The sequence below is a fragment of the Calonectris borealis genome, chromosome Z, assembly GCF_964195595.1.
Source record: "Calonectris borealis chromosome Z, bCalBor7.hap1.2, whole genome shotgun sequence".
NCBI classification, from domain to species: Eukaryota; Metazoa; Chordata; class Aves; order Procellariiformes; family Procellariidae; genus Calonectris; species Calonectris borealis.
Genome location: NC_134352.1, coordinates 61,819,888 through 61,836,108, shown reverse-complemented (window position 1 = coordinate 61,836,108; position 16,221 = coordinate 61,819,888). Strand labels below are relative to the sequence as shown.

The 16,221-nt window shown below is 39.0% G+C and overlaps 2 protein-coding genes across 15 annotated transcripts in view; both read right to left on the bottom strand.

Moving 5' to 3' along the window:
* Positions 1-3,423, bottom strand: part of LOC142075279 (uncharacterized) — a 51,653-nt gene extending 48,230 nt beyond the window's left edge. The window contains exon 1 of the mRNA XM_075136441.1: positions 3,124-3,423. Within this exon, the coding sequence (XP_074992542.1) occupies positions 3,124-3,275 (152 nt within the window). The 5' untranslated portion in view covers positions 3,276-3,423. The remainder of the gene's footprint in view (positions 1-3,123) is intronic.
* A 4,080-nt stretch (positions 3,424-7,503) lies between these two features.
* TENT2 (terminal nucleotidyltransferase 2) overlaps positions 7,504-16,221 on the bottom strand; it is a 48,664-nt gene continuing 39,946 nt past the window's right edge. For 7 of the 14 annotated variants that reach the window (XM_075138380.1, XM_075138377.1, XM_075138375.1 and 4 more), the window contains 3 exons: positions 15,070-15,161; positions 10,567-10,632; positions 7,504-8,674 (listed from right to left, as the gene is read on the bottom strand). In XM_075138380.1, the coding sequence (XP_074994481.1) occupies positions 8,562-8,674; positions 10,567-10,632; positions 15,070-15,161 (271 nt within the window). In that variant the 3' untranslated portion in view covers positions 7,504-8,561. Of the gene's footprint in view, positions 8,675-10,552; positions 10,633-15,069; positions 15,162-16,221 lie in introns of those variants that run through there. The other 7 variants (XM_075138382.1, XM_075138386.1, XM_075138384.1 and 4 more) reach the window with 4 other exon arrangements.

The window sequence follows — 16,221 nt, the reverse complement described above, 5'->3', positions numbered from 1 at the left end:
GTAAACCATCTTCCTATAGCTGGACTTTAATCTCACTGTTATCAATACAAGAATTAAAACCTATTAACTTCATACTCATGTTTGCCTTAAAACACACAATACACGCTTTCAAAATATTTCCCGTTTAGATGATTAATTCTCCATGGAGCTAGAAACAAAAGACATCTGCTGCGATCTGTCTGTCTCAGATAGTAAAATGCCCAAAGGCAAGAAAATATTGCATGAACCCTCTGAAGATTAATGGGTTATCTATGCTGACACAGATAGGATGCCTTATCCCATCTTTATAATAGATTCTGATGCCACATGTTAGTCTCATTACTTGCATAAAAACCTGTGTTAGGAAACCAAATTATTTACAGATTACATCATAATAAAGATGTGAAACCCGAACTTTTCTGCTTTTTATGTGCATGCATCGTAATTTTGGGGCAAGTCATAAGCTCTGCTGCAGCTTTTGGGATTTTACTCCCTGTGGCTGCTGCAGAGGAATTGGTGTGGAAGCAGAGCAGGTCAGTCAGGGCGCAGGAGTTAGTGTCCCACGGGAACACCAGGGCTCTTCTGCTTTTGTCACACGGGCACTGGCTGATCTTGGGCCAGACATCTTGCTGCGTAACTCTCTCATAAAATAGGAATGAGAATATTTAGCATGCTTGAAAAGTGGAAATAGGAGCCAATGGGGAATTTCCCACTGACTGCAACATTGCACAACCAGGTGCTGTTCAACTGCATGCGGAGGAGAAGGACAAAAGCAGCAGAGAGCTTGGGGTTGTTAAAAATAAATCAATGACGGCAGGGTCCAGGACAGGCTGTCTTCAGCCAAGTTTGCATATTGGTTACATCTACTCTAAGCTACATTTTCAAAGCACAAAAAAAAAAACAACCAGTCTGGTCTGCAACAGGGTCTTGAAAACGTGTTTGTCAACAAAGAATTAGCTTACAGCCTGAGTAAGTACGTCTCAGGAGCTCGGACCGGCTGTTCTTGCTTAGCCAGCACCTCCCAGAAGCTCTGCCACACACTCAGCACAGGAGAAGGCTGTAAGCTCAACAACCACGCCAAGATTTGCAACAATACAGGAAATAACTTCACTCCGTGTTTTGTTTCTCCTCAACTTTTTAGATAATATTAACTGAGTCCTTAATAAACGTCTGGATTGCAGTCTGGATCTAAAATAACATGCAGACATTGAGAAGTTCCCCCTTAGGTCTCAACAAAGTGATTAAATCACTGTTAGATAATTAAGCAGTTAAGCAGTTAAAGAGTTAGTTTTATTTAACTTTACTAAGCTATTGCTGAGCGCTTGGTGCAGTTACCATATCTGTGCCAAACCCCAAATTTAACATCTCCTTTAGCCTAATTAAACTAATCAAATGGATTTAAATATACTCAGTTACCACTGAGCACAGTTGTTAAAAACCTCTCTGGTAGACTCTGACCTCTCTCATTAGTAAGATGGTTAAGGATAGAGATGAACTCTGCAATTCTTAATATAACTGAGAGCTATACGGAATGGTTGCTGTGATTTAATTAAGCAGTGAGATGCAATGCACGAGTTTGCCTTGCGGAGGCTGCCAGCCAGAAGCAAGACCCAGCTGTGGGGAGCTGCTAACGGGGACCCACGGAGAAGCCATCCTCCCAGTGCGAGCGGTAAATAACTGCAAGGCTACATAGATTTCCCTCCCTTTAAGGGAAAAATTAGCCGTTCCCACTTACGTTTTACAATTTGAGTTTTATTATTAGCCATTTAATTGCAGATTGCATTAAAAAATATCCAGTCAGTTGTGTTCTAATTGTCTGCATTGAGTAGCTCCACTCCACCGACCTCAGCTGGTTTTCTCGTAGGGTTGCACCCAAGTGCAAGCAGCGTGTATCCGCACATAACCCCTCTCTCTGCCTGTACAGGGCTGAAGAGTCAACATCTCCCTCGGGAGAAAAGCAGCGTTCTCCCCCACTTCTTCGGAAAACCAGCTCTCTATTCGCTCTGCAAGGAGGTTTCCATACAGTCCTGCACTACGTTTCCCTGTTTGACTTTCGGAGTGGGTTAGGCTGCACAGAGCCTCCCCGCCTCTCTTCTGCCATCTTCTTCTCTTCCAGTGACCATCAGCAATGCTTGAAAGCGCTTTGAACTGTGATACACCCAGAGCGGTTTGTCAGCGCAGGATGGCTCCACAGCCCTGAGGTTTTAGGAACTGTGTGACCCAAATTTCTTCAAAAACTGGTTTCTTGAAATATTTCAAACTGTCAATCTTAATGTCTTTGGTTCTTCCTACAGCATCCACCCAAAATTAAAAGGCTTTACCCAAGACAAGGAAGAAATCTTGTGACCCGATATGCGCTGGGGGACCTCATGGTCTCTTTTTGAAACCACCAGCACTGGCACGGCCCGAGAAGCCCGTCCGCCTGGATCAGATTGCAGACGCCTCGGCACCCTGCGCAGGACCGCGGCCGTGTGCTGGGCGCCGGGCCACTGTCTTGCTCGTTATTTTCCTGATGGTAGGAGCGCAACATTATGACAACAAACTGTTTCTGTGCAAGAGTTAAGAAAAAAAGAATTTAAAAAAAAAAAAAAATCGAAGTGATAAAATATTCCTCACTGCACCCCAAAAATCAGCCACACAACTGATGACGGGCAGTGGTGAGCACGTACAACATGCTTTTCCTTTTTGGGGAAGAAGAGGCTGAAGAGGGAGGGACAAGTGGGAAGGGAGAAAGGGCCGTAAAAAGGAACAAATTTCAATGCGCCATTGTAATCTTTGACCATTTTCCCTGACAAGCAAATCTGCAGAGCATTTAAGACCAATATGTGACCAAGAGTCAGCCAGAAAGGGAGGAGCGGAGGGAGATGCCACTTGAGCTGGCACGCCAGAGGATCTTTAAATAGAAAAGTTTTCAGGGAACTCAGGGCAGGCGCTTACTGCACAAAACTTAATTACAGCCATACCCACCCGAAACACTCCCCCGTTAACAGCCCCCCACACTTTTTGTCTATGGCAATTGGGGAAGGGAAGGGGGAAAGGCACCAAAACCAGCACCAGGCCCCAATCCTGGCATCCCCCCGGCTTGTGCTTCGGGACGAAGCAGCCAGCTCCCCCCGAGGCTGCGAGTCCCTGGAGAGGCAGTACCTCTTAGTCAGCTCCTCCGCTTCCTCCGGGTCCACAGCCTCCTCCTCCTCCTCTTCTTCTTCCTCCTCCTCTTCTTCCTCTTCTTCTTCATCCTCTACGAAGGACGAGGTCTCAGACGCCCGGTCGCACTCGGCGCCACGGTACGCCTCCATGCCCTTCCCAGCTCAGGCCCTCGCCGGTGATTTTTACCCCCGACCCTGTCCTCCCCAGGGTTGCCTGAAGCAACTGTCATCCCCAGCAGCTCTCGCTTCTCCTGACTCAGGGCAGTCTTTAAATAGAAGGCAGCGAAGCCACAGCACCGAGTCGCTGCTGGTCCTACCCCGGGTCCTAGCACCAGCCGGGTGCCAGGACACGTGGCAAAATCCGACAGCCATCCGTCTGGCTGCTCGCCCCCTTGGCCTGCCTGCCGCTGCCGACGAGGTGTTTTTACAGCAGAGACGGGGCCGGCGGGCAGCGGCGGGGAGGAAGGGCTGGGGCCCCGGCAGACCTTCCCAAGCCACCTCTAGCGAATTTGGGGTGGACAGCACAGATGAAGCGGAAGGAGAGTTTTCCTGCGGCTCCAAAAAAAGGTGCATTTCATAGAATCATAGAATCATTAAGGTTGGAAAAGACCTCTAAGATCATCGAGTCCAACCGTCAGTTGGCACGTTCAAAAGCGAGTTCCACCTCTGAGCACACCGGGGGACCCAGAGTGCCTCAAATTTGAGCAAGAGAGGTCAAACACTAGTGGACGAGCCTAGGACACACACCTTTAGTAATGAATACCATACTGTAAGAGGCATCAGATGCACTGTAGTTTTTAACAACACAGTGTTAAAATATATTTTAATATTATTGAATATATATGAAAAAATATATATATATATATATGAACCCCCAAATTTGTCGATGTGTTAAATCACAGGACATTTCAAATTTCCTCTTTGAGTGGACTTGGACCAATTTTAATTTAAAGCAAAGTACCGTGTGGGGTTTTAGGTTAAGCCATGTGTACCCTTTACTGTTCTGCATTTCACGCAAAATGCAGTGCTTTTCACAGACAAAATGGAAGTATGACCAGCCTCTACTAGCCAAAGTAATGACTTTTTTTTTAAAATTGGTTTTTATAAGAGGGGGAGAAGCACCAAAACTCTGATCTAAATAAAGAACTTCCAAGTTATTTCAGGTATAAAATAGTGTATGCACAGTATAACTCTAATCCATTTTTTTCTTTTTTTTTTTTTTTTTTTTGTTCTTCAAATAAATAGCTGGCTATAAATCAATCTGCGAACTCTTCCGTGTGTTTTAAGTACAGAAACACTCAAGCTGGTATTTCTGAGTACAAGCTCTCTCTGCAATGCTAAATTAAAATTCTACTGACAGATTCACTTGAAGTAAAATATTTCCTAAACAGTACGTACACATAAAACCTGTCTGCTCTCTTGACCTACCCACTGAGGTACACAATTTACAAGGTCAGAACATAATTCCTCAAAGAAGTGTACTTGAAACAGATGCTAACTTAAACTCAAGATTTTATCATGAGCACAGAAGCCGTGTACACAGCACAATGAAATTTAAGGTAGTGGATTTCGCATTCTTCACACATGGAAGACAAGAACATTATAATCTTCTAGAAATGCTTACATATGAAGCATACATATATTGCACAAGTTTTGATTCAGTCTTCAGCACAGAAGAGGAAGTTGAGTACCCTTTTACCAGAACCCCTTCAAGTTATTCCCAGACCTAGTGCTCGCCCTTCTGTACTTCTCACAACTTAATTTAACCTGCAGGTTGACCAAAATACCATATTCTTTCGTGGTCTTCCTACAAGCATCATACTCTGTTAAATCAATGAGGGAAAGATTTATATCAGAACACAAAAAGATCAGAGAAAACAAGACAAACATAACACTACAAAATACACGTGACAACCCAGAGCAAGTAGAGTCCATTAAATCAAGAGTGACATTCTCTGATGGACTTAAATTTAACACCAAATATACCGTGAATTGAGTCCAGTGACCCAGGTTCAGGTAAAACATTGGTTTCAAATAAGCATTTGGGACAGTATTCACAAACACTAACTTCAGGTTATCTACAAGTCTTCTTACATCCTTTTAACATGGCTGCCCATTTCTCCCAAATAACCATGTCACCCTTCAATTTCAGTCTTAAAATTGGTTTATATTGAATTCTTTGTAAGGGATTTCTTAAAAATAACCTCTCATACTGTCAGAACACCTTAAGGTACACAGAGTACACTTACACAATCCCATTTTAGGAGAAGTAAGAGCAAGAGAGTTAGAAAAGAAACTTCCAAGTTTCACAGTATACAGCCTACGCCGGTTCTGGCACTACTGTTACTGAATGGGAAGCTCTTGCTAACGTTTGCTCCTCCCATACACCTCTGAGCTTGTTAAGTAAAAACACTGCTAGAAGACTAAAGAGAGTTCCTAAAATCCTTGATGAGACACTAGTAGTTTTTGACATTATATAAGGTGAGAAATGAGAGGCCAACCCAATGCCAAAATGAGGAGTCAAAACTAGTCCTAAAACAACAAACACTTCAGCTGAACCAAAGCATTTTTATTTCAAGGCAGTAAGAAACCTCAGGCAAGTCAGAATCTTGCACACACGCCGAAACCTTAGTCAGCCATGAAAAACACCTTTTACCAAAGGTCTCTCAGAAAAATTTCCTGCTAGGAATCACACCCGCCAAGGGATAAGCGTGCAAAAGTTTTTATTTTGAAGTTGAGGAGAACGGAAAACTTCACGCTAACACTAAGATTTGATAGCCATTAGTGGATTTCTTGCTCTGGATACCTGTCTAGAGTAAGTGAAAATCCAGGTCATTAAACCTCTGAACAACTTCAGTCTATGCAGAACTGAATCCAAAGTTAGTTAAAGTTCAGCTCGTACTCACTCTCCCCAAACCATTTATTTTGTGGTATTTTATCTGAAGTTTTCTGACAAAAGTTGCAGCCCACCATTTAACAAATATCATTATGTTCACTCACTGTTGTTCCAGTTGTCTGGCACTTCCATGGAAAGTGGTACTGCTCATTTGCCTTGACAGGAGAATAATGTAATATGACATCTGATGAAATTTGTTTTCCAAACGTCTCAGATTATTTTTAATATGTGAGAGCACTGCCACTTTCTGTGCTCTTGCCCGATTACCCACTAGCTTTTTTTGCTATAAGCTAAACCAAGTTACACCACCTTGCACCTTGCTTAGCTAACACAGTAAATTACTGGGGAGTTTTCCATTGTTAGAGAGGATGTCCCCAAACAGGTGGAGAAAATCACCATCTAGACTTTATATTTCTGATTATAAATATAGCTTATCAGAAGTACCTAAACTTCAGAAAAAAACTCGAAAGGATTCTTTTGAAAGACACAGTCCATTGCGGTTACAGATCTTGGCTTGTATTATTAACAAGACCATTGGGTGGTGGGTCAATTTTTATGGAATTGCACAGAGGTACCACAATTTTTTTAACTGTCTATTTCAAAACAGTTAGGAAGAAGCGGTTTCGAACATAAAGCAGTAATTTAAGCTGTGAGATATGTTGATACCTTAGGTGATGCAATGCAAACGCGTAAGAGATAGACAAGCATAAAGTTTTGTGCATCACATCCAACTCACTTGAAATACATTTTTTGCCAAGTTTGAAGATGTATGTCCCTTCTTAGTTATCCTACATTGGGAAAGTTTTACATTTTCTAGGCAAAGAGATAGCCAGCACCTTTTTAAAAAAAGAGCAGCCCTCCCCTCTCCCCAAAATCCATCTAGCCCTTGTAAAGCATCTTTGAATCCACGTATCATCCTGTACCAAAATCTTGTGCTTCCGTTTTACATAAAGCAAGTCAAAGTTAATGTTTCACTACGACCAAGTCGACAATCTTATAAAGAGGAAGGGCAGGGAAGGGGAACATACACATGGAGGGAGAACATTTTAGTGGATTGCTAGAGTCGGATTAAAACTGAAAGACTGTTTAAATTGCAGAAGGAAGCTGTTTGAAGAAGCAAGCCAAAATCTTACATAGACTAGATCATGATCAAGTGTGTAGTAAGTAACCTCGCAGCAGGCAAATAGCTTACAGTTTCTAGAACTTCTAAATTGTAAAACTTGAAATTAATCAGAACTTAAAAGTTTGCACAGGAAGCGATAATGCTTGTTATTTTACACAGTTATAAGGGTTTTCACAACCTCGTTAGAGGCAGCAATAGATGAAATTTTTACCTGTACACAGATGCAGCGCAGAATAGCCATATAGAAGTTTATGATTTGCAACAGGGGCCTTACCTTTACAAGGCATTCCCTTTCCTACTTAATTATAGGAAATATTTTAAATATGCAATACAAAATAACATAAACTGGAAAAATAAGCTTTATCTTCCATATATAAACTTTATTTCACTGGACACCATACAAAATATTAAACTTAAAAAACGGAAAATATTAACTTGACATCAATGGTAAGTGCAGTTTTAACAATGAATTGGTCTTCAGTAACAAATACATGAGAGGCACAAATTGTGCTACAGCAGGTCTAAAAGAGGGTTCACAACTTTTTTTGGAAAAGCTAAAATTTTCAAGATTACTTATTTAAATTCAATTTACAGTAGTTGACCAATTTACAAATATTTACACAAAATCAAAACAGAAGCCCAGATTATTGTAAGCAGTGGTAGGGCTGTGGGGAGTTTTGGATTGTGGTTTTGGGTTTTTTTGGTTTTGTGGTTTTTTTTTCCCCCCAAAGCAGGCATCACTGCTACTTCAAATATGCAAAAGGAAGCACTAAAAAGTACCTTGCCTACTCTGTGTGAATATGAAGCATTTATGTGTATTGATTTGTTCTTTTTTATTTCAACTTTTTTGCACTAGAACTGTTGCTTGAAAATTCCAGTTTAGATTACAGTTTTTGATATGCAGAACTACCAACCATAATCTAGCTTAATTTTCGTAAATTGTTGCTTGTAAAAGGGAAATAAAACTGGAAAGTGCCAAGTTGAGCAAAAGTGCTTACTGCTATTAAGCAGATGTAAAGCTCGGGCTGGCTGTTCATCAAGAAGTGGGTACTGTGTGCAATGCCTTAAGGATATAGTCAGCTAAACAGCACACTGTTTAACTTTGAATGTCTTCATTTCATGGTTAAATGTGTCTGAATTAATGATTACACAGATTATGGAAACAAGTCAGTATATTCCCATACTTCCCATAAAATGGATTTGTTCTTGTGGTTTGCTGTTTGAGTTTTTTCTAGAAGTCAACAACGCAAGCATTTTCAGAAAACGTATCTTTGAATGAACAGCTGTATTAACAAATGTCGATAATAAAATATGCAATCTTTCTTACAAACATTTTCTTAACAAAAGTTTACAGAGAAAAACACATCATAAAAAACGATGGGGTAACTGCCTCTCGATTTTTATACTGTTCTTTATTTCAGCAGGATCCAATAAGAAGAAAGTGAAAGAAGTTGGTTATCTTTTTTGTATGGTTGTTCTTAAAGGTAACACACAGTTCAGATCTTTCTTGTCTCGTAATACCTGCCAAGACTGGGGGGAAAAAGTACAAGGTTTTAAAAGGCTAAGTATCTTTGCCATTAATACTTAAATACCATTGTAAGCAATAAGCCTCACAGATCCACAAAAATAAGGTTGATATTTTTCCCCTTCTTGAAGAGAGGGTTTTTCTCTCTCTCTCTCTTTTTTTTTTTTTGTTTTTTTTGTTTAGGGGAAGAAAAAGTCCAAAAGGTACACAAAATGCAATGAACTATTGAGGAAGGCACAGCCTTTCAAGAAGAGAGTGGATTTGTGGAGACTGAGATGTTAATATCATTTCAGCATTACATTGATATTCTGACTGCAAAATAATTGTCTCAAATTCACACGTGTCAAAGTTTCTGATATAAGAAGTTACACCCTGACATTTCCAGAACTTAATTGTCTTAATTCACACTTAATTCTAGTGTGAATTCCAGGACACATCTGTCACATCTATTAGGCCATGAACCTGCAAACAACTGCAGTGATCCTCCTGTCTTTACACAGAATTAATTTAAACCACAACGTGTAATGAAAACTACAGGAAGAATAATCTCTCACAAGGGCAATGAGACAAAAAGATTCCTTAGGCTTCTATAAAAAAAAGTGCAAGATATTAATAAGTACTTGCAGTTTTAAGCAACTATCATTCCTTATGGTTCCTAGTAAAGAGGAAATTTTTTCAGGGCCATAACACTCTAGTATGTAGGCTTCCAGACAGCTAGGATCAAACAACGGCTTTTACATTTTTCAGAAAACCACACAGGTTTGAAAACAATTTTTTAATTGAAAACTCTGAAAAGAGAAGTTCACTCTGATTTCACAGAACAGTGAGAGAGCCCAAACTACTTTGTAAACCACTGCTTTAGCAGATCACAAAATCAAATATTTTATGTAAAAGTATGTGAACAGTTCAGTATTTTGTATGCTAACATGGTTATATAGAAGGAAAATGACATTTCTGAACAGAATTACAACGCAAAAAAGTTATCCCTTTCCGACTAAGGCAACACCTTATAGCATTTGTTTTATTACAAGTATCTAGCATTGATTTCCTTTTTGCTGGAGAAGCCCTCAAGATATTTGAGGACTTAACTGGAGTAAACAGGAGCCTCCAATGACAGCATAACAGAGAAGTCTAACTGGTTAAAGCTGGAAGCCAGTTCTGTGCACTAAACCCTAGTCATAATCACATTATGAATAGTCAGAGATCTCAGAAAACTGGAATTTGAGCTGCAATTCCAAATGCAATGCCTATGATAGGAGACAAGCATAAAAGAGAGCTGGTAGCAAGGATTTTTAGAAAAAGGATGTTTAACCAAGGCCTAAATCTTTGCTTGCTTCAGAGTGTCCTTGCCTCCTGCACTGACTGGAACAGTGAAAGCTCCAGTTTGAATTACTCATGTTCTAAAATTGTGAGTGTGGTCTCCCTAAAGAAAAGTACCAATTTAATTCAGTTGTCAAAAACCAGCAGGAAACCATTGGTGGCAATATTTATAAAAAAGGGATAGTAAGAAGTATAAAACATTGTTTATTACCAGTCAAATTCATGTAGGAAGAAATAATGAATGAAGATAAAGTTGTAATTCTAAAGCTATTAACTATCATTAGAATTTTACACACACAAGAAAATCTAAGACAAAGGGTTTACTATTTCAAGTACCCATTTCAACTTAAGCCTGATGATTAACGGCAGACATTAATAAATACTCTTACTAAATTATTTTCCACATTTTTTTTTAAAAATACATTTCTATTCTTTATATAGTACAAAGCATAAAAATATTCATAATACAAACATCAGAAACAGGCAGGTTCAATAACTAGCATTTGTATAACTATGTTGAAAACCGAAGTGACCGGAAAAATTAAATGAGATGTACTTTTTACCTTCAGAAATTCACCTTTGATAATATCAAACTTCTGTTTTTCATGTACAGCTCTAGCAGTGTTTGTCCCATCAAAGGGCTCTGCAAGATCAAACACAAACATTAAAAATGTTAAAAAAACCCCTAGAGCTAAGCTGTCTTCACTGAGCAAGTAATCAGACAAAACCTGGGAAGAATCATTGCTTCCCAAAACTGTTTTGAGTGGCTAATTCTACTTTGCTTCTCAATCTTTATTTCTACATAACATTCATCCAAAAAAAAAAAAAAGCCCAAACCCTAAATGGTCTAACAGTATGTAATCCATAATAAAGTCAGGTTATTATATCTATTGAAGCACACTATAATTGTGCTGAATTTATGCATCAGTAATTATTTGTTACTGCTTAATAGTCTGTGATGACATATCAGAATATGATTTTGCATATTAAAATGTTTTGAAACTTATTACACGTGCCTCTTGGAACTGTTCACTTTAGATTCATCTCATTCAACAGCTTCTCAGTGAAATACAAGGAGTACTGTAAAATATTTACTATAACTTTTTATATAAGATGTATCAACTGCTGCAAAAATATATTTTATCAGTTCATACCTATTCTACAATATCTACTCATAAGTTAACAATTTGGAGCTTCCACCTTCTAACAGACTACAAATTTATGTGATGTTTTCCCTTTTTTTTTTGCTAACATAATTAATACTTCGGAACCTTTTTTTTTTTAATTGAAGGATTAAAAAAGTACTCCTTGCCAAGGAGCTGCCAACATTAAAGGAACAAACACTACAAAATTATGATGCAGAGACTATGCATTACAATGTGCTACAAAACAGATTTTATAGTCCTTTTTGCCTTACTAGAGAACTGCTTAAACAACGTGGTACATTTCACACTGGCAGCCTGTATGAAAGTCCTTAAGGGCCACAGAACCACAGAAGTATTTGCTAGATCAGGTAGCTTTTTTGTTCAGTTGGTTATGAATTGCTTTTATTCAGACAGGGACATGCAGTAAAATAAAGCATTAAACAGACGTCAGAAAGGCTTATGCCATTATGGAGACTCGGACTTCAAATTTGGAACATCCTCCATGGCATTGGGTTTTTATTTCTTCAAGATATTTAAATTCACAAAGAAATTTTTTCATGCAGTAAATGTTGTATTTGGCAGGTTTCTGAAAGGTTTCTCTTCAAACTACCTATAAAGTTTTAAGCGGACGTTTACAGGCAGATTTATTTTACTTTAGAATGCATCATACATTTAGATTGGAACAAAAAACTGGCAATCAAATAAAAAAGGTACATAGTCCTCTGAAGTCAGTCACATAATTTGACAGAATGACCTACTGCCACTAAGAATTCCATGTCCCTTACCATGTGAAGCTTTATAGCATTTCTTTTGTGTGTCTTAAACGTGATGTTAACCGTTTCTTTAATGCTAGGACCTTTATGTACTTTATGAGTCAAGATTAAGATATATTTTTTAAAGCAACAAGAGCAAACTGTACAATCTTCTGAAACCGTCAGCAGGGAAAAAATGTACTCTAGTCACAAAAGCTAACTCACATCTTCCCTTTATTCTCCCTGAATATATACTGTCAAAAGGCAAACTCACTCCCGGGAGCGCAGCAGGAATAATTTTGCAATCACTTACTATTTACACCTCTACATTTTCCAACCATCAAGACAGTCAGAGTCCATCATAAATTATTTTGTTCACATATAGAGATGAGAATATTAGAAGAAAAAAAGTAATACAACCTCAACACTGATGCTTGAGGGAAAGGCTAAAGGGGATCATCTTTCCAAATGAAAATACAAGAAATCATAAAACTTCAGAACTGCTGCAAACCAAGGCCTGAGGAATTCTTTTTAGAATTATTTTTAACATGTACAAGCATGAATCAGGTGCAGCTTAGACTGCTTCTGATCCAGTTTCCCTAAATGACTATAAATTTAATTGTCTCACAAAATTGCTATATTTCTAGCTTTTCCAAACTCTGTCTTTTTCCACTCTCCAGGAGAGTGTATGATGATATTTAATATAGACAAGATTTAAACTGAAACCAGAATAGTCGCTAGCAATTTAGAGCTTCTGACAAGGAATGTTCACAAACATTAGCTAGATGCAGTGTTCTCGGTATCCCCATAATGGTAATAGCCTGCCAGATTTTAAACTGTCTGAAAAGAGCACCTCTACTATATTTGTTTCTCTAACAGCAGAAATACAAGTGCGAATCAGTCTTAAGGCCAATAAAAATTAAAACAGAACACATTTTCTTCTTTGAGCGAGCCTAAATACATGCAGAATTATGGCAACTTGCAGGCATGGACTCATGTAATCTATCAACAAGTATATTTAAAAAATTAAAAAATATATGCAATAATATCAATTACTGAAATTTTAGTCTGACAAAGACTTGGAAACCAGAATATGTTGACGTATTTAGCTAGCTTTTAAAAGCTTCTTCTCAAAGTACACCGAAGTTTATCTACATACTTTGTTAAACTAGTTCAGCTTAACAGCTGTTATAAACATGAAGCCTACTTTGAGCTGAAATAGGAAATTTAATTTTTCCCTTCCAATTTAGAAGTAAAAACTTGGTATGTGAGGCTAAAACACACTCTTAATAAAGTCTTGAAGCACATTGTAACAGGAAGGAATCAGATGTGCCACCTATAGATAATTTTGCTTTTTTAATAGTGCAAATGCAAGATGCACTCTCAAGGAAAACTTGTATGTAATCAATCCCATTTCATACAAACTCCAAAAAGCCTATTTTGTATCCTGATATTCTATTTTCTAACCTGGCAGAAAGAAAACCTAGTTATTCAACCACTTTGTAATGTCATAGAAAAATTGAGACCTTAAAACACACAGCCCCCCTGCAACACAGCAGATCAGCATCATGTGACAGCAGCAGACACAGCTGCCCAGCATTCTCACCTCCCACATTCAGACCAGGGCCTTGGCAATGCCTGCACTGTGCTATCCCAAATCATTTCAGCTGTGCAGCTACTCTAATTCTCACATTTCTCAACTCTGCAGAGTCAAGCGTGCAGCCGTCTTTCAGTGTATTTTTTTTTCCGATGACTGGTAGTTGATTTTTTCCCCCCAGAAGTCAAATAAAGAACAGGAGTCTCATCACATCGCTTCACACTGCTGTCCATATGATTACAGCAAAGTTGGTGAGCTCTGGGCCACAGAATAACTAACTTCACCAGTAGGTAATTATTCTCTGCCCAGAACAGCACAAATGCAGGAAATTATGTGCACACACACACGGGTGCACTCCAACCCCCAGCAATCTTGAGGAATGTCTGTCCAGCCACAGGACTTCTGCCTTATCCCCTCTCCTCCCGCAGCAAAATTTTCCCTGTCTCTTAACAACTCTTTCCATACCATTTGGCTTCTGTCCAACTTCTATTCCTCTTTTATCCTAAAACTTCAACCCTCAATATCCTGATGCTAATAGCCTCTATTTATTTACAGCCAGGCCACAGGCCACCTCTCCCATTTCAAACCCTCCCTCTTCACCCTCTTCACCTCTTCAGGGTCTTAAACCGCCTACTTCTAATTCTGATCCCATTCCAACTTGGTTCCTTATCCCATGGTCCCTTGTCCAACCAATTCCCCTTCACCTGCTGCATTCTGATTCTCACTCCCCTTTCTTATCTCTTTGTGTTAACTGTTTCCACTTACACAGCACCCCTCACTCCCGTCTCTTCCCTGCTTCTCTTTTCATTCTCCTAACTTCTCAGTCCTTCTCTTGGTCTATCATCTTCTCTTTCTCTGGTCCGAGCTTCATCTCCTATGCATGCTAACTGTTCATCTTCTCCATGTAGATTCCCCATGGCAGTTGAAAGGCATCAAGAGCACATGAAGCAGCTCCCTGTATAGTGCTACTGCCCAGTTCAGCCTGCACTAGGAAGGCTGAGACCGGCAACTCTGAAAGGCAGCCTGGGTTTACGCTCCAGTTCCGGAGGGCATTGTACAGACTCTGCAGAAACCACACATTCACAAGCCAGCCAAAAATAGTAGCCACAAGGGGATCGACATACCCGTAATCTAGTCACTGCTAGGACTTGGGATGCCAGAGCTTTTCTAGAACAAAGAATATTCTTAGAGAGGAATCTGAATATGTGCCCGCTGTGTTTTTTCAGAAGCTCAATCTTGGCAAAACTGACAACTATTCTTGCGGAGCAGGAAAACACACATTACTGTCATAAAGGCCATTCCTTGTCAAAGTCCTAAGCCCTGTTCCAAAAGTAACAGGGCAATGAGTGCTCTTGAGGAAAAGGTCAGGAGAACTATTTTTAAACACTATCGAACTTAAAGCTTCCTTCTCAAATGTTTTTGGCAGGACTGTTTCCAAAACTATTTACATTGGTTAAACTTCATTTTCTACATAAATATATTATATGTATACATTATTAAAACACAACCAAGGTAAAGTCTAATTGACAGATTTATGTATTTAGTGTCTTAACAGTTAAAAATTATAATGCAGCTTTACGTTTTACCTTCTACACAAATAAATTTGTTTCTCCATTCAATACCATCAGGTCTTGGAATAGCTTTGGCCTCACGAACTGAAATCATTTGATGGCTCCAACTAGGGAAAAGGAAGACAATTTGCAGAACTTTTAACTCTTGATTCTAAATTAATATCAGTTTACATTAAAAAATTGTCAAATTGCTATGTCATAAGCCTGAATAACACAGTACTTTATAATAATGAGTAATTTAGTGTAACAGTCTAATCTTCATAATTCACTATATAGGAGTTAAGAAAAGACGGCTAGGAAACACGAAAAATTTTCCACAAACAGAAGTTTCTTTACGAAAACATCTGCAAAACAGAACACCACAGGTATCCATGAGTAACATATATTCACGACAGAATAATTTTTTCAAAAAATAATGTCAACTTGAACATGGATACCTACATTTTTTTCTAAGTTCAAAAGAAATTATAGCCTCAAATCTATCTTTCAGAATTTTCTGTGGGGAGAAAAGGAACATAAGGAGTTTAATTGCAGATGAAGTCACATACTGCATTCCATTAAAAAAAAAATTAAACCAGCATCAAGATATATAAATATAGCTTGCTTACAGGCCAGCATTCCTGGTGCAAGGAACCTATTATTAGAAAGCACTACCTCTTTGTATATGCTGAATTTTAGATCTCCTATGAGTGTAACGACAGAGCAACAACTCAAATATGCGTTTGAAGATACTCTACCGCTTTCTGCACACAATTTTACAACAACAAAACCATAGGAAACAATCACACTGAAACAGGAACAGCAGGCACTTTACAGGGCAACCTTTACAACATGCCAAGCATCTTTATGATGCTCCATACAACAACATGCCAAATATAATGGAAGCCAAAGCAACCACTTGCAGTTTTATGTTCTTATCTACCCAGCCAGTTTTCAGCTGCTCTTAACTAAACCAGGAAACTACCATATCAGCAAAACGCCTGGATCACCAACAATGTGTCACCATATGCCCTGCCTAAATGGGGCTTAGCTGGGTAGCATGCTGCTAGCTGTACTAGTGTTATGTACACCTAATGTGATCTCCTGACTGAATCAATCTTTTGACATAATGCAAAGAGAGAGGAGCTTGGCTGGGTGCATCAACCACCTGCAGGAAATCTGTAAATA